This window comes from Mustela putorius, unplaced genomic scaffold, assembly GCF_011764305.1.
Source record: "Mustela putorius furo isolate JIRA1106 unplaced genomic scaffold, ASM1176430v1.1 tig00003836_pilon_pilon_pilon, whole genome shotgun sequence".
Lineage (NCBI taxonomy): Eukaryota > Metazoa > Chordata > Mammalia > Carnivora > Mustelidae > Mustela > Mustela putorius.
Window position 1 is genome coordinate 9,968,129 of NW_025421989.1, and position 22,371 is coordinate 9,990,499.

The window sequence follows — 22,371 nt, forward strand, 5'->3', positions numbered from 1 at the left end:
TCAATCTCGACCCTGAGATTGTGACCCGAGCCAAAATCAGGAGTTGGAGACTTTAAACGACTGAGCCGCCCAGGCGCTTCTGCCTTGCTACTTTTAATTCTGCTTTATGATTTTAGGATTTGTGCCTGTGGCCTGTCAAACCTTTGTGGAAATGATGTGCCCAGTAAGTAGACACTGGCTCAGTGCTTCGAGCTGATCTGGTGTGTACAGCTGTGGCCGGATAGAGCCTTTGGATGGTTAGTGCCTGGGGGTTCTCCCTCCTCCTCTCGTTTACTCAAATGGGGCCTGAAACGACTTCTGACTGCTCGGCCTTCTGCCTCGGTCGCGGGCGGGACAACCGGGAAAAGCCCTTCGGGGCGCCAAGGGTCAAAAGCCGTGAATACAGAGAACTCAGCTCTTGATCGGTTAGGCTTTTGGAGAAGGATCTTGATCAAAAGGGGTAGATGTGGGACGCCTGGGTGGCTCAGTTGGTTGGACGACTGCCTTCGGCTCAGGTCATGATCCTGGAGTCCCGGGATCGAGTCCCACATCAGGCTCCCAGCTCCATGGGGAGTCTGCTTTGCTCTCTGACCTTCTCCTCGCTCATGCTCACTCTCACTGTCTCTCTCTCAAATAAATAAATAAAATCTTTAAAAAAAAAAAAAAAAGGGGGTAGATGTGAAAATAGAAGGCAACTTGATTTAGAATGGAGTCCGAACGCTCTGGAGGGAATGCTCTCACACACGAACTTTCTGTCCCAGCTCACTTCAGACGCCCAGGCAGGAAGAAGGTCACTGTACGGGCTCAGCAGGAGGAAGGTTTTCTCCTTGCCCAGCAGTTGCCTAGCTGGTGAGAAACCCTGTCACCATCCTGAACCTGGCGCCCCTCTACTTCTGTTCTTTCTCCTTTTTTCTCTGTAAGGTTCTTCTCCTTTGTTCTCCAGACTCTGCCTGTGGTTTGCTATAGCTTGCACGGCTCAAATTGCAGTTCCTCTGCTAGTCCTAAATAAGCTCATTGTACTGGTAAAATAACTGGCTGTTTTATTTTTAAGGTTAACAGATGGAATGTTCTGTAAATGTCGGTTCAGTCCATCTGGTCCAATGTGGTGTTGAAGTCCAGTGTTTCCTTATTGATTGATTTTCTGTCTGGATGATCTCCATCATTGAAATGGGGTTTTCAAGTCCCCTGTTGCGATCATATTGCTGTCTCATTCTCCCTTGAGGTCTGTTAATATTTGCTTTATATGTTTATGTGTTCTGATGTTGGGTGCATCAATATTTACAAATGCTGTATTTTTTTTGATGAATTTATCCTTTTATGATTATATGATGAACTTCTTTTGTCTCTTGTTAGTTTTTGACTTAAAATCTACTTTCTCTGATTTATGTATATCTACCCCTACTTTGTTTGGGCAGTTTGCATGCAGTGTCTTCTTCCATCCCTTCACTTTCAGTCTCGTGTGTCCTTAAAGCTCAAGTGAGTGTTTTGTAGACAGCATATTTATGGATCTTGGTTTTTTTTTTTTTTTTTTTTAAATCCATTTAGCCACTGTGTCTTTTGATTGGGGGAACCAAGTTCTTTTATATTTAAAGTAATTATTGATAGGTACAAGATTACAATCACCATGTTGTTGTTTTCTGGTAGTTCTGCAATTCCTTTGTTTCTTTCTCTTCCTTTGTATTTTGATAATTTTCAGTAGTGGTATGCTTGGGGTCTCATCTTTGTTTAAGAATTTACTTATTTATTTGATAGAGTATACCAAGGGGAGTGGCAGGGAGAGGGAAAAGCAGGCTCTCCACTGAACAGAGAGCCTAACACGGGGCTTAATCCTAGGACCCTAGGATCATGACCTGAGTTGAAGGCAGACACCTAACTGACTGAGCTGCCCAGGTGCTGGGTTTCATCTTTTGTGTATGTACTACAGATTTTTGCTTTGTGATTACCATGGAGCTTACATAGAAGGTATGTAACATGGTCTTTTTTTTTTTTTTTAAGATATATTTATTTATTAGAGAGTGGGTGAGCAGGGGGCTGGGCAGAGGAAGAGGGAGACGATCTCAAGCAGACTTCCTGCTGAACGTGGAGCCCAAGGCAGGGTTCAGTCCCACAATTGGAGATCACGACATAAGCCGAAATAGTCGGACGTTTGACTGACTGAGCCACCCAGGCGCCCCTGTAATAGTCTAGTTTTAACTCCTAACAACTTATGTTTGAACGTCTACAGAAGCTCTACATTTATACATTGCTTCCACTTTTTGTTTTTGATATTCCTTTGCAAATTATAGTTAATTTTTAGTACTTTTGTCTCTTAATCTTCACACTAGAGTTGTGATTTACCCAACACTGTTAAAACATTAGAATATTCTGAATTTAACTGTATGTTTGCCTTTATGAGTGACTTTTATACTTGGATAGGGTTTCCTGTTGCTAATTAGCGTGTTTCCATCTCAGCTTGAAGCTGGCCTAGTGGTCATGACTTCCTTTAGCTCTTGTTTGGTAAACTCTCTATCCTTTGGTTCTGAAGGACAACTTTGTGAGTGTGGTATTATTCCTGGTTGGCAGTTTCTTCTCACCAATTTGAAAAGACCGTTAAGTTTTTGCTGACTAATCTGTTGGTAGTCTTACAGGGTTTCCTTTGTATGTTGCAAGGTTTTCTCTTCCTGCTTTAAGATTCTTTACTGTGGCCACTTCAGTTACACTGTGTCTGTGTGCATTTCTTTAGATTGATAGTTTCTGGAACTCTTCAGGCTTCCTGACTCTCTGACAGGATGAATTCCACTGGCCTGTTTTCCAAGTTTGCTGATCCTTCTGTTTGATCTAGTCTGCTGTTGACCCATCTACCGAATTTTTCAGCTGTTCCTGTGTTCTTCAGCTGTAGGATTCGATACTTCATTTTCTCGTTGAGATTTTCGGTTTGTTCGTGTGGCTCTGACCTCCGTGAGCATCTGTAGAGTTACTTCGCACTCTTAGGTGAGTCACTTCTTTCTGTTTCATTACGGTTTGGTTTGGAGTTTGACTTTCGTTGAGACACACTCCACCGTCTCTTCGTTTTCCTTCATGCCGTGCTGACTTCTAGCCTGTGACCGGGCACCTAGCCTAGGCTCCAGTGTTCCTGGGTGGGAGGTGAACCTCCTCCGTCGGGCCGGCCCAAGCTCCTGGCTGCTGCTTAAATTTTTGTGACCGTCTAAGACAATTGTTTTGTTCTTGGTGTTTGCTGCTAGTTGAGTGTTTGTCAAGGCAGCGTAGTGTCCCTGCGGGGAAGATCACAGCACACACACGCGCGCAGTCTGAGTAGAAGCCAGACTCTCAGCCACTGGGGAAGTATGGAAGTGACGCCTCTTTCTGAGGTCACCTGTGAGATGGGTGTTTCTCCCATCTTCCCTAGGCCGAGTTCCTCTGCACTTGGCCAAGGAGGTCGGGGGGCTGGGGGAGTGTTGCTCCTGCGCCCATTAAAAACTGCTTTTTCTTTCTTTCTTTCTTTCTTCTTCTTCTTCTTTTTTTTTGCTGCAGTCCTGTGAACTGAGTGCAAGCAGCATGGGCTATCAAGCCAGGTGCTCCAGGGATATGTTGGGTGGCAGCCACAAAAACTAAGGCCCAATGTGTATAAGCTCCTTCCGGGGAGATACAGGCGCTTTGGAGTGGGCTAGAGGGGATTGGACAGAGGCTGCATCTGCTGGCTTCCCTGTTCTCTGGTGGCTTAGCAGGCAGCCCGTAGATGTGTGCTAAATGTAGAAGCTGAACTCTGAGACAACAGTTTTTAATATATGCAAACAGAACCTTTTCAGGGAAAGATCAAGAGATAGTTCTCTAGGGCTGGTTAAGCACCATTTCCTTGTTAGTCTTCTGGGCCTGGGCTCATGGCTATAAGCCCTGCTGGCTTAAAAGAGGTGTTTCAGGATGCCTGGGGGGCTCAGAGGGTTGAGCATCTGCCTTTGGCTCAGGTCATGATCTCCAGGTGCTAGGATCGAGCCCCATGTCTGGCTCCCAGCTCGGCGGGGAGTCTTTCGGAGTCTTTCTCCCTCCCCGTCTCCCCCTGCTTGTGCTGTCTCTCTCGAATAAATAAAATTCTTTTTAAAAAAAAAAAAAAGGCAATTTTAGGGGCCCATCTCTGTGTTAAAACTTGAGGCACTAAATGTGGGGTCCGATCTGTTCAGGGGGAACCGTGGGGTTGGCAGCTTCCGGCTGATTGCGCGGCATCATGTCAGGGTTGGGGTTTATGGTGAGGGCTTGGCTCAGCTTTTCCTGCCCATTTCAGTATGTAGAAGAGTAGCTCAGCCAGTTGGATTTTTTTTCCATCAAAAATGAATCCGGGTGTAGTGGTGCATGTGCTGTGTTCTGGGGAGGAGTTCAGGGGCCTCCTGTGTCCCTGTCTTGGGCCAGAACCCTTAGCTCACGTCTTAACACATTTGGATACGACTCAGTTCTTCCCCACCTTGTGTTTTCAAAGACCTCGTCTAAGTAACTCATTGTATATTGTTTTAGAGCTTGGAGTTTGATAGCTTCGTTTTTCAGTCAACTTAAATTCTAAGCGGTATTCTTAACATTCCACATCAGGACAGATCCCATTTAAAGATCAGACGCTTCTTATGTACTTTTTAGGTGGCCGCATCCTCTAGAAGGCTATGGATGCGTGACGTGTGACACGAGAAGTCCCCGGCCCACTCCCCCCAGACGAGACCCCCCCCCGAACGTATCGTGAGGAAGGCTGGGGCACAGGTTGGAAAAAGGCTGTTCTTGGCCCAACCTGACTTAACTGTGTGTGTATTTTTGTTTCCTCAAAACTCTCTGTAGTTTTATGCATCCTAATACTCATTTTGAGATTTTGCACAAACATCTGAGAGTAGATGTGCCCTGCCCTGACTAGAGCAAGAGGTCGTGCTTTAGGAGAGATACTAACAAGGGGATCGTCTCTTTTAAATCTGAGTTAGAGAAATGAATGGTTGCTACTCTGCCCTCTAGAGGTTCCTGTGCTCTGTGGCCGGATTACTGTCAACAGACTGCATGTGATCTCATCTAGACATACTCCGTTTATTATGTAACTTAAACAGCTGCACAGAATGCTACAAAAGCAGAAGATTTTAAGTAGTGTGGCAAAGAGCATACTAATTGGGGTCCCGATTGTTCTTCTGCCAAGGATCCCGAGGTGGCATCTCAGTTAGCAACAGCCGTGGCTCAGTAAGTAACAAGGGCTGGTGGTCCTTACTCAGAAACTTCAGATGATGGAAAATCCCAGTGCCTGATCATGCTAACAGGTAAGCAAACGGACAGTAAAACGAGATCCTAAGTAACAAACTTAGCTCTGCTGCTTTTGAGAGTTAACTGTTAGATCTAGAGTGGTGGTGGTGTTTTCCCCCCCCCCCCCCAGATCTAGATCTTCTCTACCTTGGGTTCACAAAGGAGCCAGTGGAACATGGTCCCTCGGGAAGGTTCAGCATTGTTTTTACTTTCCCACTTAAGCTTTGTATTAATCCCATATGTATAATTGTTTTTATTTGCTGACGCTAGTCAGAAAATTTGTATACTTTACGCAACTATAGAGATGGGGCAGCATCCTCCTAGAAACACGATTTCCATACACATGTGAAATCTTGATCATGCATACTGTTGAAAAATGACACCATACTGCAGCCAGAGAAGGAAGAGTATTTATGTATGGTAAAAAGGCAAGTGAGTGAAGCTATACCTTTATTGCATTACTCTTAGTACATCCACAACTGTTTCCACCTAAATAGATCTCTAAAATAAGCATACACAAGTATTGACTATTATCTACAAATATTTATTGTAACACTTGAATAGAACTACAGGAAGCCCTTGGCACTGATAGAAAATATTGATTCACTGTTAGGTTACAAAAATTTATACATAGCAAAATTTAATGCTCTTTACATAAAAAATATTAGACTACTTAAACAAAAAACTTTCAAAAATTCCTGGTAGTAGCTACCAGAATTAGAAAAGTAAAATTAGGCTTGAGACACTGCCTGTTCTAGAACACTGGACTCTAACAGCACCTCCACTGCTGGAAAAAAAATATTTAAGTCTGTCATGCAACAGGAAAACAAAACAAGCTATTCTGGAACAACTGTTCTACACGGAAGAGAGCTTCTCCCAGTTAAAAGAAAAAAAGTCAAGATCCAAATAGGCATTTTTAGGCATTAACAACAACAACAGAAAGAATCCAAATGAAATACTATACTTGATGTTCAATTTTAATAGCATCTTGATAAAGGTATGCTTCCTTTCATTTTAATACATTTCTGCACATGTATATGTTTTAAAATCCAGGAAACAGCCAAACCACAAGTTAATTCTTAACATGAATATACATAGTTAACCCTATATTATGCAGCCCCTTTTAAAAAGCACTGATGCACCCAACAGTTATATGTATCATTTCATAAAGAACAACACAAAGTTTACCGTCACTAATATCCAGTACCTATAATCACTTAATGTTCTGGAACACAATGGTTTAGAAGGCAAGTTTCTTTTGAAAATGGCTTAAACTCAAGCAGGTGTTTTTTTGTTTTTTTTTTTCTTTTTTTATGTTGAACATCGAACTTTTATTATTCCAGGAAAGATTTTTAAAAATGAAATAAATACCAACCCTAATTTAAATCACTTAAGTATTCAAGTCTATAAAAGTAGGAGGAGGTCTGTGGTCTACTTGTAATTAGGTTTTAGATAGTTGGTATGAAACTGTAAACTTGCTATTCAGACCACATAGAAATGGTTGCGAATGGTGGTCATTTTAATAAGGTAACACTTCTTAATTAAGAAAAACATTGGTGGAACAAAAGTCTGTGAAGGATTTGGGGTCTCCTGTTGTAAAATAAGTTCCTAGAAATTTAAAACAAATACTCATTAAGGCAGAGCTGACATTTATTTCCCAGGAAAGAAGAATGACAACTGGGCCATTTTATTTAAAGGAAATCTATTATAAAATTGATTCTGGAAAGCTTGTCAAGGAGTCAGAATCCAGCTTCTTTGGGGGCAGGTGTAGCAGAATTATAGTAGCTCCTTTTAGCATTATTGAAAAATAGATTTCTCATTGGGTCAGGAGATTAATGTAGGCTGGACTCAAGGGGTAGGGAAGGCAGCTAATTTTTAAAAAGTCAATTGTTAAGAATCACATTATCTTTGAGCCAAAGTTTAATAAATGTCAGCTGTCAGAAATGGAACCCCCCCCCCATTCCATTTTATTCCCTATAGATGAAGTGACTGGTGGACAGATGGCATATGTGAATTGATGGTCACGTTCCTTGATGCCGGCACAGCCTCGGTCCCTCTCAAGGAACAGGCCATGTCCCCATCGCCTGTTTTGGTAGGATCGCTCTACCGATAAACCTGAACATGCCACCAATTTCAGAAAGATCAACCATCCTTTTGTCAAAGTGTTGCCTTTTAAAATGGCTAACATGAAACCTCCAACATCTGCTCTAAAGAAAAAGATTGACCTGCTGGAAGGTGTTCCTAGAAATACATCCCAGCAGCTGGAGCCAGACAGTGAAGTGGATAGGCTGTTTGGTGGGGTACACATCTGTACTGCAGAGCAGCTGTCTCGGCAGTGGGCAGAGCTGTCAACGCGTCGGCCGTAACGCTCTGGCAAACATTTATGTGTACGAATTGAGTTGTTCTTTTGACCGAGACTGGATATCTTGCAGTTCCTGTTCTTCCTTTGCTTTGACATCCTGGTAAGCCTGCATTTTGCTTGCATCCTTTAAGTAAGCCCAGTTAGAAGACAGTATCATGAGGAAGTGGATCTGGAAAAGAAGGGCGAGCGTGATGGCTAGTGAGCATGTCAGAAGGCAAAGCAAGCTGCTAGGCAGTTAGACGGTCTGTGCTGTCAAAGGGGAGAGGGTTATTCGGATTAATACTCATTCCGCTGTCAGAGCCCTCAGACCTGGAAGCATGCTCTACTAGTATGCTTAAGAGTAAGAGGCTGAAGAAAAGTTAGTATACAAACACAATGAACTGAAAAAAAAAAAAAACGGCCAAAGTTATTGTTAAGTAAAAGCAAAAATGAAACAGGAGAGGGTTGTTTTGTCTTGTTTTTTCTTTACCATTTTGGGAGTAATTGTAAGTAACGCAGACGTTGGAAACACCTTGTGTGCTTATCTTAAAATCAGGGCAGTGCCAAGATCTTAATCAATTCCCCGAAGGCCTATAAGTGAATGATACTTATTTTGAGTAACTCATCAACTGCGGAGTTAACGGGAAAATTACGTGTATGTCAAGACCAAAATGCAGACCTCTAGGCCCAGCCCGCCGTCTGCGTGAGCGCGTGCGCAGTAGCGCACCTCTGGTTTTCGTTCTAGGCCTGCCTTAGTGCAGGTCACCCAGGGTACAGATCCTTCTTCTCCACAGTGGAGGTGGCCAACCCTTCTCGCCCGCTCCTTTTCCTCATCTGCCCTGCAAAATCTACATCTCCGGTTCCTCCGATTTCCTTTTCAACATATTTGAGACTTTCCGATCCAGGCCCCATGGCTATTGCGCTCAGCACCGGACATGCGGGGTGAGAGCCGGCTACGGGCAATCAGACACTCCGCACCAAAACGCACCAAGGCGAGGTTGCTGCGGAGAGCTACACGCCCCACGTACAGTCCCACAGAAAAGGACAGGGTGCCCTTGCTTTTTCTTCACATTGTCCTCTAGCTGGGTGGGCTAACTGGAGGGGCCTGTACTGGGTAGTGAGCCATGAGATCAGAAAAAGAGTTGTAGTCAAATTTACAGTGTGTTTGCCTTTTTTTCCAGAGTCGAAGAAAACGCGTCTCTGCCATCTCCTCTCCAGCACTGGTACTGGTTATCAAGCAAGCAACAGTAATAGACAAGGCCGGTGTTACAAAGTTTTAACACTTCATTTAGAGATACTGCTCCAAGTTCAAGAGAATTAGTTATTAACGGATGCTCACCAAGGTCAGTACATAACTGAATCCTTTTCACAACGTGGAAATAGCCAGATCTCATCTTTTTGTAATTCACTCAGGGTAAGTCATCTTATTAATCTACAATGCAAAATGAGTGGACTAGAGCTATTTACAAATTCCTGTCACCAGACTGCAGCAACCTAGGCTCGGCTTTAGTCAGGGAGATGTCAGGCTCCCGAGGAGCGCTCCCTACGGCTCCTCGTTGGCCTTAAGCAATTTAGAATTTAGTGCAGCAATCTTCCCGACTCTTAAACTTCAAGACGGCATAGTTATAGGTAGTAGCCATCATGTAGATCAGCTGGTGGAAGAGAACAGAACACGACAGTAAGACAACGGCAGTCAGGGCGGCCACCCGCTTGGGACCCACGGCCTGGCTTCTTCCCCATCTATCATCACCCAGAAGGAGGTCCTGCGGGGCACACAGACGTCCTCGTGCTTCACATGCACACCGCTAGTCCTGGCCTCTGCCCTCAGGCTGTTGATGCAGAAGCCTGGGAGGTGCTAGAAGATGAAAAGCGCCAGGGGAAGCTGGGGGGCCCGTGTCCCCTGGTCTTCCCCAGCCGGCCCCTGTGGCAGCTTGGAATCCACCGCTGGCCCCTCGCTCAGCAAGAGCACAGGTCGCCCCCAGGATGGGAAAGGCCGTTGTTTGCGGGGGCCAGAAAGTTTCCCTCTGGGTCTACCGAGCCTCGATTTCTTGAACGCCCACAGCGAGCCCTCCCGACCTCTGGCCGTACACGCAGGAACCGGGGGCCCTTTATACTTGCTCCTCCTTAGCGGCCGGTTCCCTATCTGCCCCTTTCCCTCCGTGTGACTGTCCCTGCTCGCGGCATGGGCCTGGTCCCCGGCGGACACACAGAGTGGGGCCCGGGGTTAGGCTCCCAGCTGCGGTCAGCCAAGGCCCCAGCGGCTTGTCTCAGACTCTCATCGAGCCGCCCTGCCGCAGGCGAGTCCGTGCTGGGGCAGGGAGGGGGTTTGCATTCTGTGATTTTGCTCTTTACAGGTTTCCTGGCCACAGTGCCGAACTAAGGGCTCTCGAAAGTCTCAGAGAGCAAGACGGCTCGGAGGGACCACGGAGCTTCCTTTAGGTAGGAGCTGTAGTGCGGACACCAGGAGCTCAGTGTTAACACCACCATGGTCTACACTAAATCAGGTATCTTGGAGCAGAACCACATCAAACAAGGTTATGTGGTGATACGTTTGAAAAGAGATGTACCCGGCGGTGGCAGAAAGTGAACCCTGTGTGTCCCCCTCGAAACAGCGGCTCAGTGGCAGAGGAGATCACCAAAGCAGCTCAACCGTCCCAGGCGGAGGGCTACCTATAGGCAGTGCCAGCTGGAAACGCAGATCTCTTGGCAGAGATGCCCGGCCAGTCCAGGCTCTCGGTGCTCCCCTGTCCTAGGCCAGGCCTGGGTACTACACTGTCGTCTTCCAGCAGAATCCAAGTTCTGCCACCTGCGCTCTAGGTCTACCAGGCAGCACGGTCTGCCTGCGCCCCAGCCCGGGGGGAGATCTACATGGGTGACGTGGACCCGGGGCTCCGTCCCGGAGGCGGACCGCAGGAAGGCACGTCTGGCAGGAGAGCCTGGAGGGGGGGAGCGGCACTAGGCGGGCGTGGGGCCGCGGCTACTCACCAGGGCGACGACGGTGGCGCCGGCTCCGGCGCAGGCCACGATGAACAGGTGGTAGGACATGTAGAACTAGGAAAGAACAGGGCACCGGGTGAGCACTGTACACGGAAGGGATGGGCCTCTACCTGGTCCTGCTCCTCTAGGGCTGCTTTCCGCCGGGCCGCTCCCTGGTAGGGGCGAGGGGGCATGCTAAAGCTTCCTGAGGCCCAGGCTGTACCCACGACTAGTTAAATCTCAGTGGTGGGCGGTATAATTCTCCTCACGACTGCCCTGTGCCACCTCCCTTGGGAGCCCCTGCTTGGAACCAGGCCCTGGTATGGACAAGCCAACTGGCTGGCGACGGAGCAGGACGGGGCGGGGGGGCGGGGGGTGGCGCTGATGATTTCAGTAACTTGTGGCTTTCCCAAAGCAGGCTCCGATTCCCCGAAGGATGCGAGCTCCCCCTGGTGCCCTTGAGAAAACCGCTCTAACCAATGCCCAAAGCCTGCTCTAAGGCCTGAGTTTAAAGCAAAGTGGGTTAGGGTGTACTGCGAGCTAAGAGTGAGTGAGAAGTAGTGATGACCAGCTGTGACCAGATTGAGAGGAATTGGGCTTCTATACAAATTCTAGGGTTTGTTTTTTTTAAAGGGGATCTTTTCTGTATGAAAATTTGCATCTGTCCCATGATGAATGTCCCACTTTGAAAAACCGTGTGAAGGTGAAAGAGAAGAATCTACGTGTGTTTTCTGATGGAGGCGGTTAGGGTCACTCTCAAATCAGTGCCCGAAGAGAAAGCTCTCGGAGTGCTAAGGGTCCTCCCTGAACCGGCTGGACCATGCAAAAGGGGCATTTTCTAGGTCAGAAATGGGTGAGTATGGGTGAAGACAGACTGTTGGTTTGATCTTAAAAAGTCTGCAGAGAGAAGCCTGCCTTCCTCGCATCTGTAGCACCTGCTGCTCTGTCCCGCCAGGAGGGCCCTTTCCTCAGCCGGCTCTGCCAAGCGGCCATGTCCAGACCCTGACAGGAGAAGGGTTTACCTCATTGGTGTTGCAGATGTTCTCGAGGGCGGAGCCGCAGATCTTCCCTGGGAAAGCGTTCCAAGGGATGATTCCTGTGAGGTAAAGCCCGACAGAAGGTTAGCGGTCGGTTAGTGCCGCCCCACCGCAGTGGCCCTTGCTCTTACTCGTCCCCACCAACATGACACCTCTGCCGACCAGGCCGCTGAGAATCAGTAAGAAGTCCTCCTTAGCAGGACAAGAGCCAAGTCAACTGGTCCTTAAGTGCTTTAAGCTGCTTTGTTCTCCCTGCCAATTGTGCGTGCTTGAGTTGACCTCATATTGTAAAAATTGATTTTCCAACCGGTTAAACAGCTGGAGGACAGCCACCTTCATATAGGATTTCCCAGTCCATGGACTTCCTACTGAAGTCCCAAAATTGAGGGTCTACACTCAAAGTTTATGGAATTTGGATTCTGTAGGTCTTTTATATTCATTTTCACTGGGATTGGAAATCCAATTGGAAATTTAACAAAATGGAAGCATGGTGGAGTCCAGTCCCCTGTCCCACCTCTCTGCTGTGCCATGGCCCACCGGGTTGCTGGTCTCTGTGCTGTGTGCTAGGTGTGTGCTTTTAAATATTAAACACATGGAGATAAAAATACATTATATGTTTATAAAAAAAATTTTAAAATTCTATTTTTTTTTTAACTTATTAAAATTTTTTATAAACAGCTCCAGTTACTCTTCTCCCAGGAGGTGAGGAAGGCTTTCTTTAAAAAGTCCCTTAGCCCTTCCATCCCTGCCATGGGCCCAGAGACGCTGGAGGAGAACGGGCCATGACAAGTCCCCACGCTGTCCGTGAAACCAGTGATTTCCCATACAGAAGACTTACAAATAGGATCGCTAATGGCCAGAAGTTTTGAGTCAAATATTTAAGACTAAGGAAATGATATGCATCTAAACATTCACAAACACTTTTTAAAGAATCATCTTTAGGCTCTGTTTTCAAACCATCAGGAAGACCAGTGCGGCTGAACCTTGGTGTTTATGAGAAAACTACTCCAGTGGGCAGTCCTGGGCAAGTTTCTCATTATGTTGTAAGAAAAGACGTTGAAGCCAAGCCCCATGGGAAAAACAAGAAGCACAAATGAAACCGTCCTCTCTCCTGAGAAATCTTGTCTTTAATTTTAATGAAAAGTACCCACCCCACCCCACCCCACCGCCTTGCTGTTTCTGCCAGGAACAGGGTTCCTCAGCATCTTGGCAAGAAGCACTCATTAAAGTCCTGACTTGGGAGGCTGCCTCTCAATTTAATTGACAGGAAGAGCAATGGCCCTTCTGCGGCTTGTCAAAATGAACCAACCTTAGCTGCCCATTGCAAGTATCCCATTCATTAGAAAATGGGTTTGAAGGGGTTTCCAACAAGTCAGATTTTATTGAGTTCAGTCTGATGACTTTAAAATGTCTGGATTTTGTTGCATTTTCCAGGAGAGCTGAAGTTTAAGCAGTTGGTCATTTTAAAAGCCCGGATTGAAGAGTGGGACATGGAAATTAATTGGACTACAGGGCATACCCAATATTTTGGATAAAGACTTGAATGGTACAAAACTGAAAAGAAATTGAAAAAAAAGTCTGTAATCTTTTGATGTCCAGAAGATGGATTATAATGCACTGCTACTTGGTAACCCAGTTTGAAAAGTTTCCTTTGTTCCATACTTGAAAATACAACAAAAATCTGTATTACAACTAAGAGTGTAAGTGACGTTTCCCTCCAGAAAACAGAGCATACATTAAGAATAACGTATGACAGCGATCATGGTGATTCAAAAAGCCACCCGTGTAATCACTCAGGTCCAGAGGGCTGCACAGGAGGCTAGAGGTTCCGCGGGGCAACGGAAGGGGACGGTACCGTATTGTCGGATGTCCACGCAGATCTGCTCCACAGCGGCCGTGCCGTTGGTCTGCGGCGACTTGATAACCTCACAGGTTGACCAGATGTTGTAGAACATAAATACGGGCACGGCGGAGAAACCAAACACACCCAGCCAGGCCACTCCCAGCACGTAGGTGAGGAACACGAACTGAGCAGAAAAAGGAAGAACAATCATTACTGCGGGGGGACGGGGCAGGGTACAGCACCTGGGGGCGCAGCGCTCACACAGCTCTGGCTGGATGGCGAACCCCGGGGTCTGCGTTCCCAGCAACACTTGGGCCATGGGAGCGATGGGCACGGTGACAAGGAGAGGGGAAGCAAGGGCTGGGCCAGGGCGGTCACGCTTTCCAGAGCTCCACGATGGACAGTGTGACCGCCTGTGCAGGTGCCCTTCTCGGGAGCTGGCCGCCCACCTGCCGCTCTCCCGGACTCGCCGTGCAGAGCGTCCGGCTGCTTTCACGGGCCTTGATGTTCTGCGCCGCAAGCGTAGTACGGGGACAGGTGCTCCAGGAAGCCCTTTCTCGAAAGGAACTTCCCTAGTTTCACAGGTCCGCGAAATCACTAAACGCATTAGGTAACAGTCTGAAACAGCCCTGAGCACGAGCTTAAGGCACAGTGTCTGGTACCACTCCCCTGTCCCTCTCCGCTGTTTCATCTGGAAGATGCGCAGCAGCTCTGGGCGCACGGCCGCTCTCCAGCCTGCTCTGCACACGTGGGCGTGGACAGCTTCGGGAAGAACCTCGTCCCGGGGCTTCGCTTCACCGCCTAACCTGCCTTGACTACCAGTTTCAGAGACTGATGAAAAGCTGTTCCAAAAACATCACGTCAGGATAGTCCTATTTTCAGAAGGGGCACCCAACGGAGCCATTCTCACTGGGCTCTGCTCTTCTTCAGGCGATGCTCAAGAGCTCAGGGCTGCTTGGGGGACAGGCTCGCACTGCAGGAAATGGCAGAAGTCACCTTCGCTTGTATCTCAGGGGCACTGATACTTACAGAGGCATTTGCATTTCTAGGGAGAGTAAAGCCCCTTTCAGCAGTTTCACACTCCCTGCGGGCCCTGTGCTTATGGTTGGGCTGCTCCAGACCAGGCTGCTTTTCCTGACCCACCCTTCAAAAGGATCTTTGCAGAGTAATTAAAAAGAAAAGACTTGAACATGGCCTTCCAGAGGCCGTCAGGGCTCCACAGGGCAGGCCTGTGGAGAGCGGCCCCTGCAGACCTATCCTGTCCTGGGGCCGTAGGCCTTCACCGGCGCTTCCAGAATGCGCTCCCCAGTAGCGGCTTTCTCGTAATGGACCGGTGAGCTCCGGGCCTGCTCATGGACAAAGGGCAGCTTCACTGTCCCAGGTGGGCAGAGCTCACGGAGCTTTCTGGCGGAAGCTGGTCTGCCCTAGCTGTCATCAGGGCTCCCGGTCACCTAGCATGCTCCAAGGCAGCTCTGTTCCCCGGTCCCCTCGAAGGGTAGCGTCCTGCCTCCAAGATCCTGCCGTCTGGTTCCAGACCATCACAGTAAAGCGAGTCAATTTAATTTGGGGGTTTCCCAGTGCAAACTCCTGTTTATACTATAGTCTGGTAAGTGCAAGAACATCAGGTCTGGAGAAGACAAGGTACTGACCTTTAAGAAAATATACTTGATTGCTCCAAAACGCTAACCGTCACCCGAGCGTTGAGTGGGTCGGTCCGCCAGCCGGCGGAAGGTCGCTGCCGGCCGCTCGGCAGGGGCGTCTGTGCAGCACATGCCTCTTCCTTTCACTCCGCAGTGCCGCCCCAGGCCGGGCTGTGCGACGGCGCGTCACCGACTGAACCGCTTTCAGAACTGGACAGAGTCCTCTCCAGTGCCGTGACGGCTTCAGCAGGAGCCCTTCTGTCACCAGCCGCTAGCGAGAGCGTCCGCCTGCCCTTTGCGACTCTGAAGCCAGGCGCTGACCTCTCCTCTCCAGCTATGAAAGTCATCGGGGGCATCTTCTTCCAGTGGAAGGCTGTCTGGTCTCCACTGGGAATCCGCGCTGCTGCACTTGGCGCTCTGATGTCGTGGGGTCGGCTGCTTTCCTTAGAGCCCGTGAAGCAACCTCTGCAGGCTTCCCACGTCCCTGCTGCGGCTTCCTCCCCGGGTTCCAGCTGCTCTGCCCTTCCGTCCAGAGAACTACAACAGTCTCTTACCGCTTGTGTGTTCACTGGACTAACACCTTTCATTTCCTTTAAGAACTTTCCTTCGCATTCACTCCTTGGCGGTTTGGCACAAGAGGCCTGGCTTTCTGCCTGGCCGGGCTCTCGACTTACTTTCCTCGCTAAGCTTGCTCACTTCTAGCTTTTAGTGGAAAGTGAGAGAGACAGGTGACTCTTCCTTTCCCTTGAACCCTTAGAGGCCACTGTAGGGTTAGTAACTGGCCTGATTTCAATACTTTTGTGTCTCGCAGAATAGGGAGGCCCGAGGGAGAAAGATGGGGCCGATGGCCGGTCCGTGGGGCAGGAAGAATGGACCCAGCCTGTGTCAGTTACTGCTTCTAGCCACCTCAGACATCACCACGAACAACAGAGTAATGAGAAAGTTTGCAGTACTGTAAGAAGTACCAAAATGGGACAGACTCGAAACGGATAAATACTTCGGGAAAACGGCGCCCACAGATGTGCTGGCCACAGGATTGCCACAGCCCTTCCGGCCCTCCCGTGTTTCACCACCACAGTGGCCATGAAGTACGACGTATGGAGCCAACCCGTGTTCAAGGCACCCAGGGTGGCTTTTCAACATTTTGGAACAGAGATTTCTTGAATAAAACTGAACATGTAAAAGAGGCAAAAGTAAGCTGTGCTGGCGGCGGGGCGGAGGTCTTCACGCCTGACCTGTTGGGCCAGAAGTCCCCTGCGCACTCGCGCCTGGTCCCCAAGAACCGCCCTGAGCCCAGGCCCCGGCACAGCTCTGGGGCACTCTCTACGGCCCCCCTATTGAATGCCTTTACAAGGTAAACTGAGGCACGTTAACATCTTTCACGACCTGTGCAGGCATGTGGGGACACACATCCACTGCACTGGGGCAGCACCAGCAGCACGAGCGCAGGGAGAGATGTCGTGAGTGCAGACACGGAGTCCAAGTTCAGACCCCATGTCACAGGCTGCTAGTGCAGCAGCTGGCTCAGGGGAAGCCCACGGAGCACGGGGCATGCTGCTTCTTAAGTTTCCTCTTCTGGGATTCTAGCGCCCCGACTCTGGCTTTGGTTTCAGTTTGCTCTCACAGGCTGCCAAGGGATTAGGGCCACCTTGGGGAGTGACTTCACAAAGACTGTCCCCCAACATGTTCAACACCAGGCAGATGTGCCCTGCATTGGGGCAGAAACCGGAGCCCCCCGAGTGAGGGGGGAACTGGCTTGAGGTTCCCCCACACATCTACTTTCTGCGGCTCTCTCCCCTAGGCTCCTGACTTCTCTTCTTCCTCCTATGGTTGCTTCCTTCCCCGACCTAAGCACCACCCCCCAAGTTGGAGAGTAGTTATATCTTTTTGTAAATAACAGAGTTTTAAACTCATTTATTTCCCTGTTCTGTGGACTTCATCTTAAAAAGCCAAATTGAAATGACAGTCCCATCAGGACAGTCCCGTAGGGGATGTGGAGTTGGAGGGGCTCCTATCATCCAAGAATTAAAGGGTTAAACAAGCAAGCGGGGGAGCTCACTGCTGCACGGCATCTGTCCCACCTGTGCCCCTCCGGGGGCGATGCAACTGTCATTCCGGGGAGCTCACACGGTGCCACGGGCCCCACGCAGCTCCGTGCTGATGGGACGGCAACCCGTGCGCACTATCTCCCCGGCCTGGCGCTGACAGGGACAGCGACACAGAGCTGCGCCAGGCCCTGGTATAAGACCTCGCTGATGGCAGTCACTGTGCACAGAGAGGCCCCCGGCCTCCCACAGGAGCGCTGTCCATGCGGGCATCACAGCTGGCAGCCCTGCCCTCAGGACGACCGTCACAGGTACAGGCTGGGGGCAGCCGTGCTATGGGAACTGAGGACTAGCCCAGCCCCTGATGGAGGACAGGACGGGCAGCCTGCCAGAGGGCGGAGCCAGGGCAGAACCAGCTATCAGAGAACTTTCCAGAGCTCACTGGCTCAGAGATGCCCGCCCCTGAGGTGCCACTTGCCATTGCCTGTGGGTTCAGAGGACTGGGAGGTGGGCATTCACCACAGGAGTGACATGGAGATAGGACCCGAGGCTCTATCAGATTATTTGCACCCTCGGCGGGGGCGGGGGGGTGGGGGGGACATGTCCTTACATGCACGACAGTCCTTACATCTCTGGCTGTTTCTCCTCCGTTCTCCCACAAAGGCTCCTTTTCTGGAGTCTTCCCGGTAGACCGTGCTTTTCCCCAGGGCACTTTCCTCCATAATCCTGTCCCCTTGTTCATGCCTACCACCGGTCTCTGTCATTTCCAGCCCAAGTGTTTGCAGAAACCCCGGCCCCGGGTTCTCGGTGACGCTGCACTGCCCCCCCCCCCCATGGCCTCCAGCGACTACAGGCACACACGGCCCAGCTGGAGCCTGGCCGCTCATCCCGTCCGCTCGACATTAGTCCCACGGCCCGCTCCTAAGCGGCCAGCTCGCCCCCACTTGGCCCGTGCCCCCCTCCTTCCGCTCTGGCTGACCTTGCCTCCCTCCCAACCCCGACCCCATTTCCCGAGCCACTTGGAGATCGTGCTCGCCTTCGTGTGTGGGATGCCTGCACTCCCCATACAATGGTGGATTCTAAGCCTGGCACTCGGGGCCTTTCCTGACCTGGTCTCTCCCCTTCCCAAGCAGCGTCACTTCCGTCCTTCCTCACTAGACCCTTCAGTTCCAGCTGGGGCACACTGCTGGCTCGCGGGGGCACCCCCCTTTCCTGGGGGACTCTGAAACAGCAGAACTGAGGGCCAGACAAGCCACAGGGACAGGGCCTTTCAGCCATTTTCCTAGGACCAAGGGTCCGTCCGGGGATGAGCAGCTGCACGGACACATCCCCCCGACCCAGCTGCCCAACCTACCGAGTTTCCTTCTGGGACACTCGAGAAGCCCGTCTTTCAAGGTTCCCCATGTCCACGGAAAGCCTGACAGGGACCAGGGAGGCTGTGCAGGCCACGCACCGGCCGTGTCCCAACCACTCGGCTCTGCTGGGAGAGCACGCGGCAGCACACTGCACACCAACTCACGCGTGGGGCTGCTGGCCAACACACCTAGGGTGCCCAGAGGCGACTTTCACTTCGTTCCCGCATATAACCTTCCCCAGCAATCTAAGGATAGAAAACCATTCTCAGCTCGTGGGCCGCGCGGAGACAGATGACAGGCCGGATTCGGCCCAAGGGCTGGCGTTGGCTCTGAGCTGCCTGAGGACGAGAGCCTGTGTTGTCCTCTTTGCACACCCACGGCGACTAGCAAGATCCGCAGCCGGGTGCTTAGTAGAAAAAGCACTCGGTACTTCCAGAACGAATGGGACAGTTTCTCACAGTGCACCGTCTTCAGGGCCACAGTCCACATTCAAACCCCCACAAAGGCGAGGGGGCACAGAGACAATACACAAGGGACCTCCTTTCACAACTTTCTACTCGGAAACCCTCGGGGCCCTTACGGCCTGTATATGCATAAGGGAAACGTTAGTACTCCAGCCAGGGATTTTCATTTACCATCAGTAACAAGCTGGAGGGTTTCTTCACGCTCCTCCCTCTAACACGGTGGGACAGCATCTGTGTCGCCATCCATGCCCGCTGGTCTAGCCTTCACTGAATACAAAGACCCACCAGAGGCTCGGACTCACCATCCCGCTGATGCATCGGCCGCAGGCGGTGGTTTTGAACTCGCCGTGCAGCTCCTTGACTGCACTCGTGGTGTAGAAGCCTTCGGCCAGCAGGATGATCCCATACAAGAAGAAGAAGGAGGCGATCCCGTAGATGACATACTGCATCAGCTGTATCCTGGGGGGAGGAGGACGACAGCCGCAAGGGCGACATTCGTCACAGGGTGAAGAGTAGACGCTGTGGGCCTCTGGACGGAGGGCGTGATGAGGCTGTGCCACGTCCTGGGAGCCCTTCCCACCCCGCAGCTGGCAGCCCCCGCCACCCACCCGACAGCAACCTAGGCCAGACACCCCCGGGGCCAAACACTGCCTGACTTCTCAGCCCTTCCTCCTTCTGCCTTCTCCCCTGGGCTTTGGTTCTGCCTGCGTCCAAGTCAGCGTTACCCGGAAGCCTCCCTTTCGTGCTGGCAGGGCCATCCCGGGGCAGTCGCCTGGCGGATGCCCTTCCCCGGGGAAGCCAGTACTTACACCTCACTCAGCAGGGCGTGGTCACTGGTGTTGGTGGAGAAGTGCTGCTCAAGGATCGCCACGGTGCCCGCCAGGGCCACATGCCCGCAGCCACAGAACAGGGCCACCCCAGAGAAGCAGAGGATGGTGGCCACCAGAGAGGCGTAGGGGACCCCTCCCAGACACTTGATGCAGCATTCAAAGCAGCCTGGACCCAAAGGAGAGAAAAGGCAGCTGTTACGGGCAAGACGTCTCGGTCTTCATCAACACCAGCCCTTCGCAGAGAGGGCTCGCCCTTGCCAGGTCCCCTCTCGTGCTCTGCGATTAAGCTCGCCATGCTGAGGGCCGGTAGCATGGCTGTCCTCGGTTCACATTCTGGTGGAGAGGATCCCGGGGCTCCAAGAGGCAAACGTGGCTTAATTTACTCAGGGTGAGTAGCAGAGCAACCACCCGACAACGAGTTCGGGAGTAAGTCACAGTTCTAGGGCTTCCTCATTGACCTGGGGCTCGTGGGGATAGGGGTGCTGCTCGAGTGACAGGGAGGAGCGGTTATTCCGCTAACAAAGTCAACAGAGAGGACAGCAGTGAAGCTGGGTTCAGAAAAGAATATCAACATGGTCATTGTGGAAGGGTGATCGATTTCTTTGGTCCCTACAAGTACAGTCACCAACATCCACTCACGGGGTCCATTCAGGTTTCATTCATGTCAACATCAAATCCCCTCATCTCTTGAATAAAAATGTCTGCCCGGCCCAGGCAACACCAGCAGTGCCTTATCCCTCCTCCCTCTCCTCCCACCACACTTCCATCTGCCTCCTTCCCCAAAATGTGTTCAGAGTAAGAATCCAGAACTGGTGGGTGACATTTAAGTACTTGAAGGCAAAGGAACAGAAAAGAAAAACAAAACAAAACAAAACAAAAAAACAGATAAAGACAAAATGAGCATCCATGAAGTGAAATGAAGAAAGAGCCACAGTTAACAGTTCATCTTAAGATTTTTCTTCATTTTTAAAATAAACTTTTACTGATGAGGTCCATAATGCTCTCCCCAAGGGACAGAGCCAGGTGACATTTTCAGTATGGAGACATCTCTGTGGTGGCCTCAGGGTTAGGTATCCTGTTTGTATCGTCCAGGCCTTTATGTAAACGGCTTGTCAGGGAAATCGAATCTGAATGCATCATGATGTTTGATAGCAATCGAGAGCAGTTATTTGCTTCAAAGCCAGCACATTAACCCGGCTGCAACCCCCGCCCCTGGAGTGGTCTTTCCAGTAGACAGGGAAGGACTGGAGATGGGCTGTGCCTTTTTGAGGAGCATCCCATTCAAAAGTAGCATCTGTCTAAACCCACCACAAGAGAGGAAAATATAAGCCAGATTCCTCTTCAGTTATGGAAAATAAGGAAAGGTCAGGGCTTCATAAGAAAGTGTGCTTTCTTTCACTGCAAAAAAGACAGATGGCTGTCATCATGGAGACCAACGTCCATGAAATGGGTTTATGAAACCACGTACAACGGGAATCAGTGCGCGGAACAGTTGAAGTTCACCAGCAAGTCAAGAGCTTTGGATACTTGGTATCTGGGAGCAAGGAGGATGGCGTTGCGTCGTATTCTGTCATACGGCTCTCTAGGGCATGAGGGGAGGGCAGAAGTGGGCCACTGAAAGTACAGATTCTCTCCAGACTCCCAAAGCAAGAGCAACGACAGCCCTCAGCCTCGTGTCCCACTACGTAAAGAGAACGCAGAACCCCGTGTGGGGTGTCACTCACCCCTCCCCCTTTCTCAGCCTGTAAGACGGTGTGAAGATCAAGATGAACGCCTGCTTCCCCAGCTAACCAAGTCACAGCTGGTCCCCACTGGACCAAGAGACACGGGTGCCCTTGGGACCATGTTGTCCAACAGAGCGGCCGATAAAACAATTCCGCTCCTCAGTTGTCCTATTTCACATGCTCAACAGCCGCACATGCTACAGGCTACCATACTACACAGTAACTACGGAACATTCTATTCTCATAGAACTCTGCTTTGGAAGATACATTTTTGACTTGCTACCTCTGCTATTTTCTGAAAAGTGAGTTGGATTCTTGGGGGTTTTAGTTCAGATTTCATGAGTTCAGTACTCTTCGGTGGCTTCCACAGAAAGACCCAATGAGCAGGCCGAGCACACAGCAGACATGCCAGCACGGACACATCAGCTGGGCCGATGTTCAGTGTGTCCCACGGATGCATTCTGGGAAGACCAGGTCCTTCCTCATAGTGGCAAGTGGGGGTGCGGTGGGGCAGCGTGTTTGCCCTTGAACAACAACACTCAGCCTTCCAAGCCCACAGCTGCCACTTCAAAACAGTCTTTCATCCAAAGGGTTAGAGCATTCTGTTTCTTTCAAAGGAACGATCGCAGCTGCTCCCTGGCTCAGAAAAGACAAGTGGGGTTAGAAGAACGAAGCTATTCAGGCCCAGATTTACCAGCAGAGGAAGGCTCAAGTTTCTCTCGGAGTTCCTGCTCTCAAGGACTGCAGATACCCCATGCCGAGGGGCGAGTTTGGGAACAGCAGGGAAAACCAGGGACTGGAGGATCTGGGGGATCACGTCAATGAATGACTTTCTCAGCACTCGCCAGTGCTCCTACGTTTGCAGCAAGTGATTTTATTTGTGGATGTAGGTACTGGTTCCC

At 50.3% G+C, this 22,371-nt stretch overlaps 1 protein-coding gene and 1 long non-coding RNA gene across 8 annotated transcripts in view; one reads left to right on the plus strand and one right to left on the minus strand.

Moving 5' to 3' along the window:
- The first annotated feature begins 1,805 nt into the window (after nucleotides 1-1,805).
- On the plus strand, nucleotides 1,806-13,260 carry LOC106006491. Of its 2 annotated transcripts, none has more exons than XR_001180578.2 (4): nucleotides 1,806-2,949; nucleotides 4,939-5,231; nucleotides 8,737-12,135; nucleotides 12,247-13,260. It is a non-coding gene; the product is annotated as an uncharacterized LOC106006491 (long non-coding RNA). The 2 variants fall into 2 exon arrangements; XR_006609467.1 differs by having other exon boundaries at nucleotides 5,114-5,231.
- GPM6B (glycoprotein M6B) overlaps nucleotides 5,738-22,371 on the minus strand; it is a 152,439-nt gene continuing 135,805 nt past the window's right edge. For 3 of the 6 annotated variants that reach the window (XM_045089311.1, XM_004758864.3, XM_004758866.3), the window contains 6 exons: nucleotides 19,725-19,911; nucleotides 19,218-19,374; nucleotides 13,424-13,595; nucleotides 11,554-11,627; nucleotides 10,541-10,606; nucleotides 5,738-7,745 (listed from right to left, as the gene is read on the minus strand). In XM_045089311.1, the coding sequence (XP_044945246.1) occupies nucleotides 7,596-7,745; nucleotides 10,541-10,606; nucleotides 11,554-11,627; nucleotides 13,424-13,595; nucleotides 19,218-19,374; nucleotides 19,725-19,911 (806 nt within the window). In that variant the 3' untranslated portion in view covers nucleotides 5,738-7,595. Of the gene's footprint in view, nucleotides 7,746-9,088; nucleotides 9,208-10,540; nucleotides 10,607-11,553; nucleotides 11,628-13,423; nucleotides 13,596-19,217; nucleotides 19,375-19,724; nucleotides 19,912-22,371 lie in introns of those variants that run through there. The other 3 variants (XM_045089312.1, XM_004758865.3, XM_045089313.1) reach the window with 1 other exon arrangement.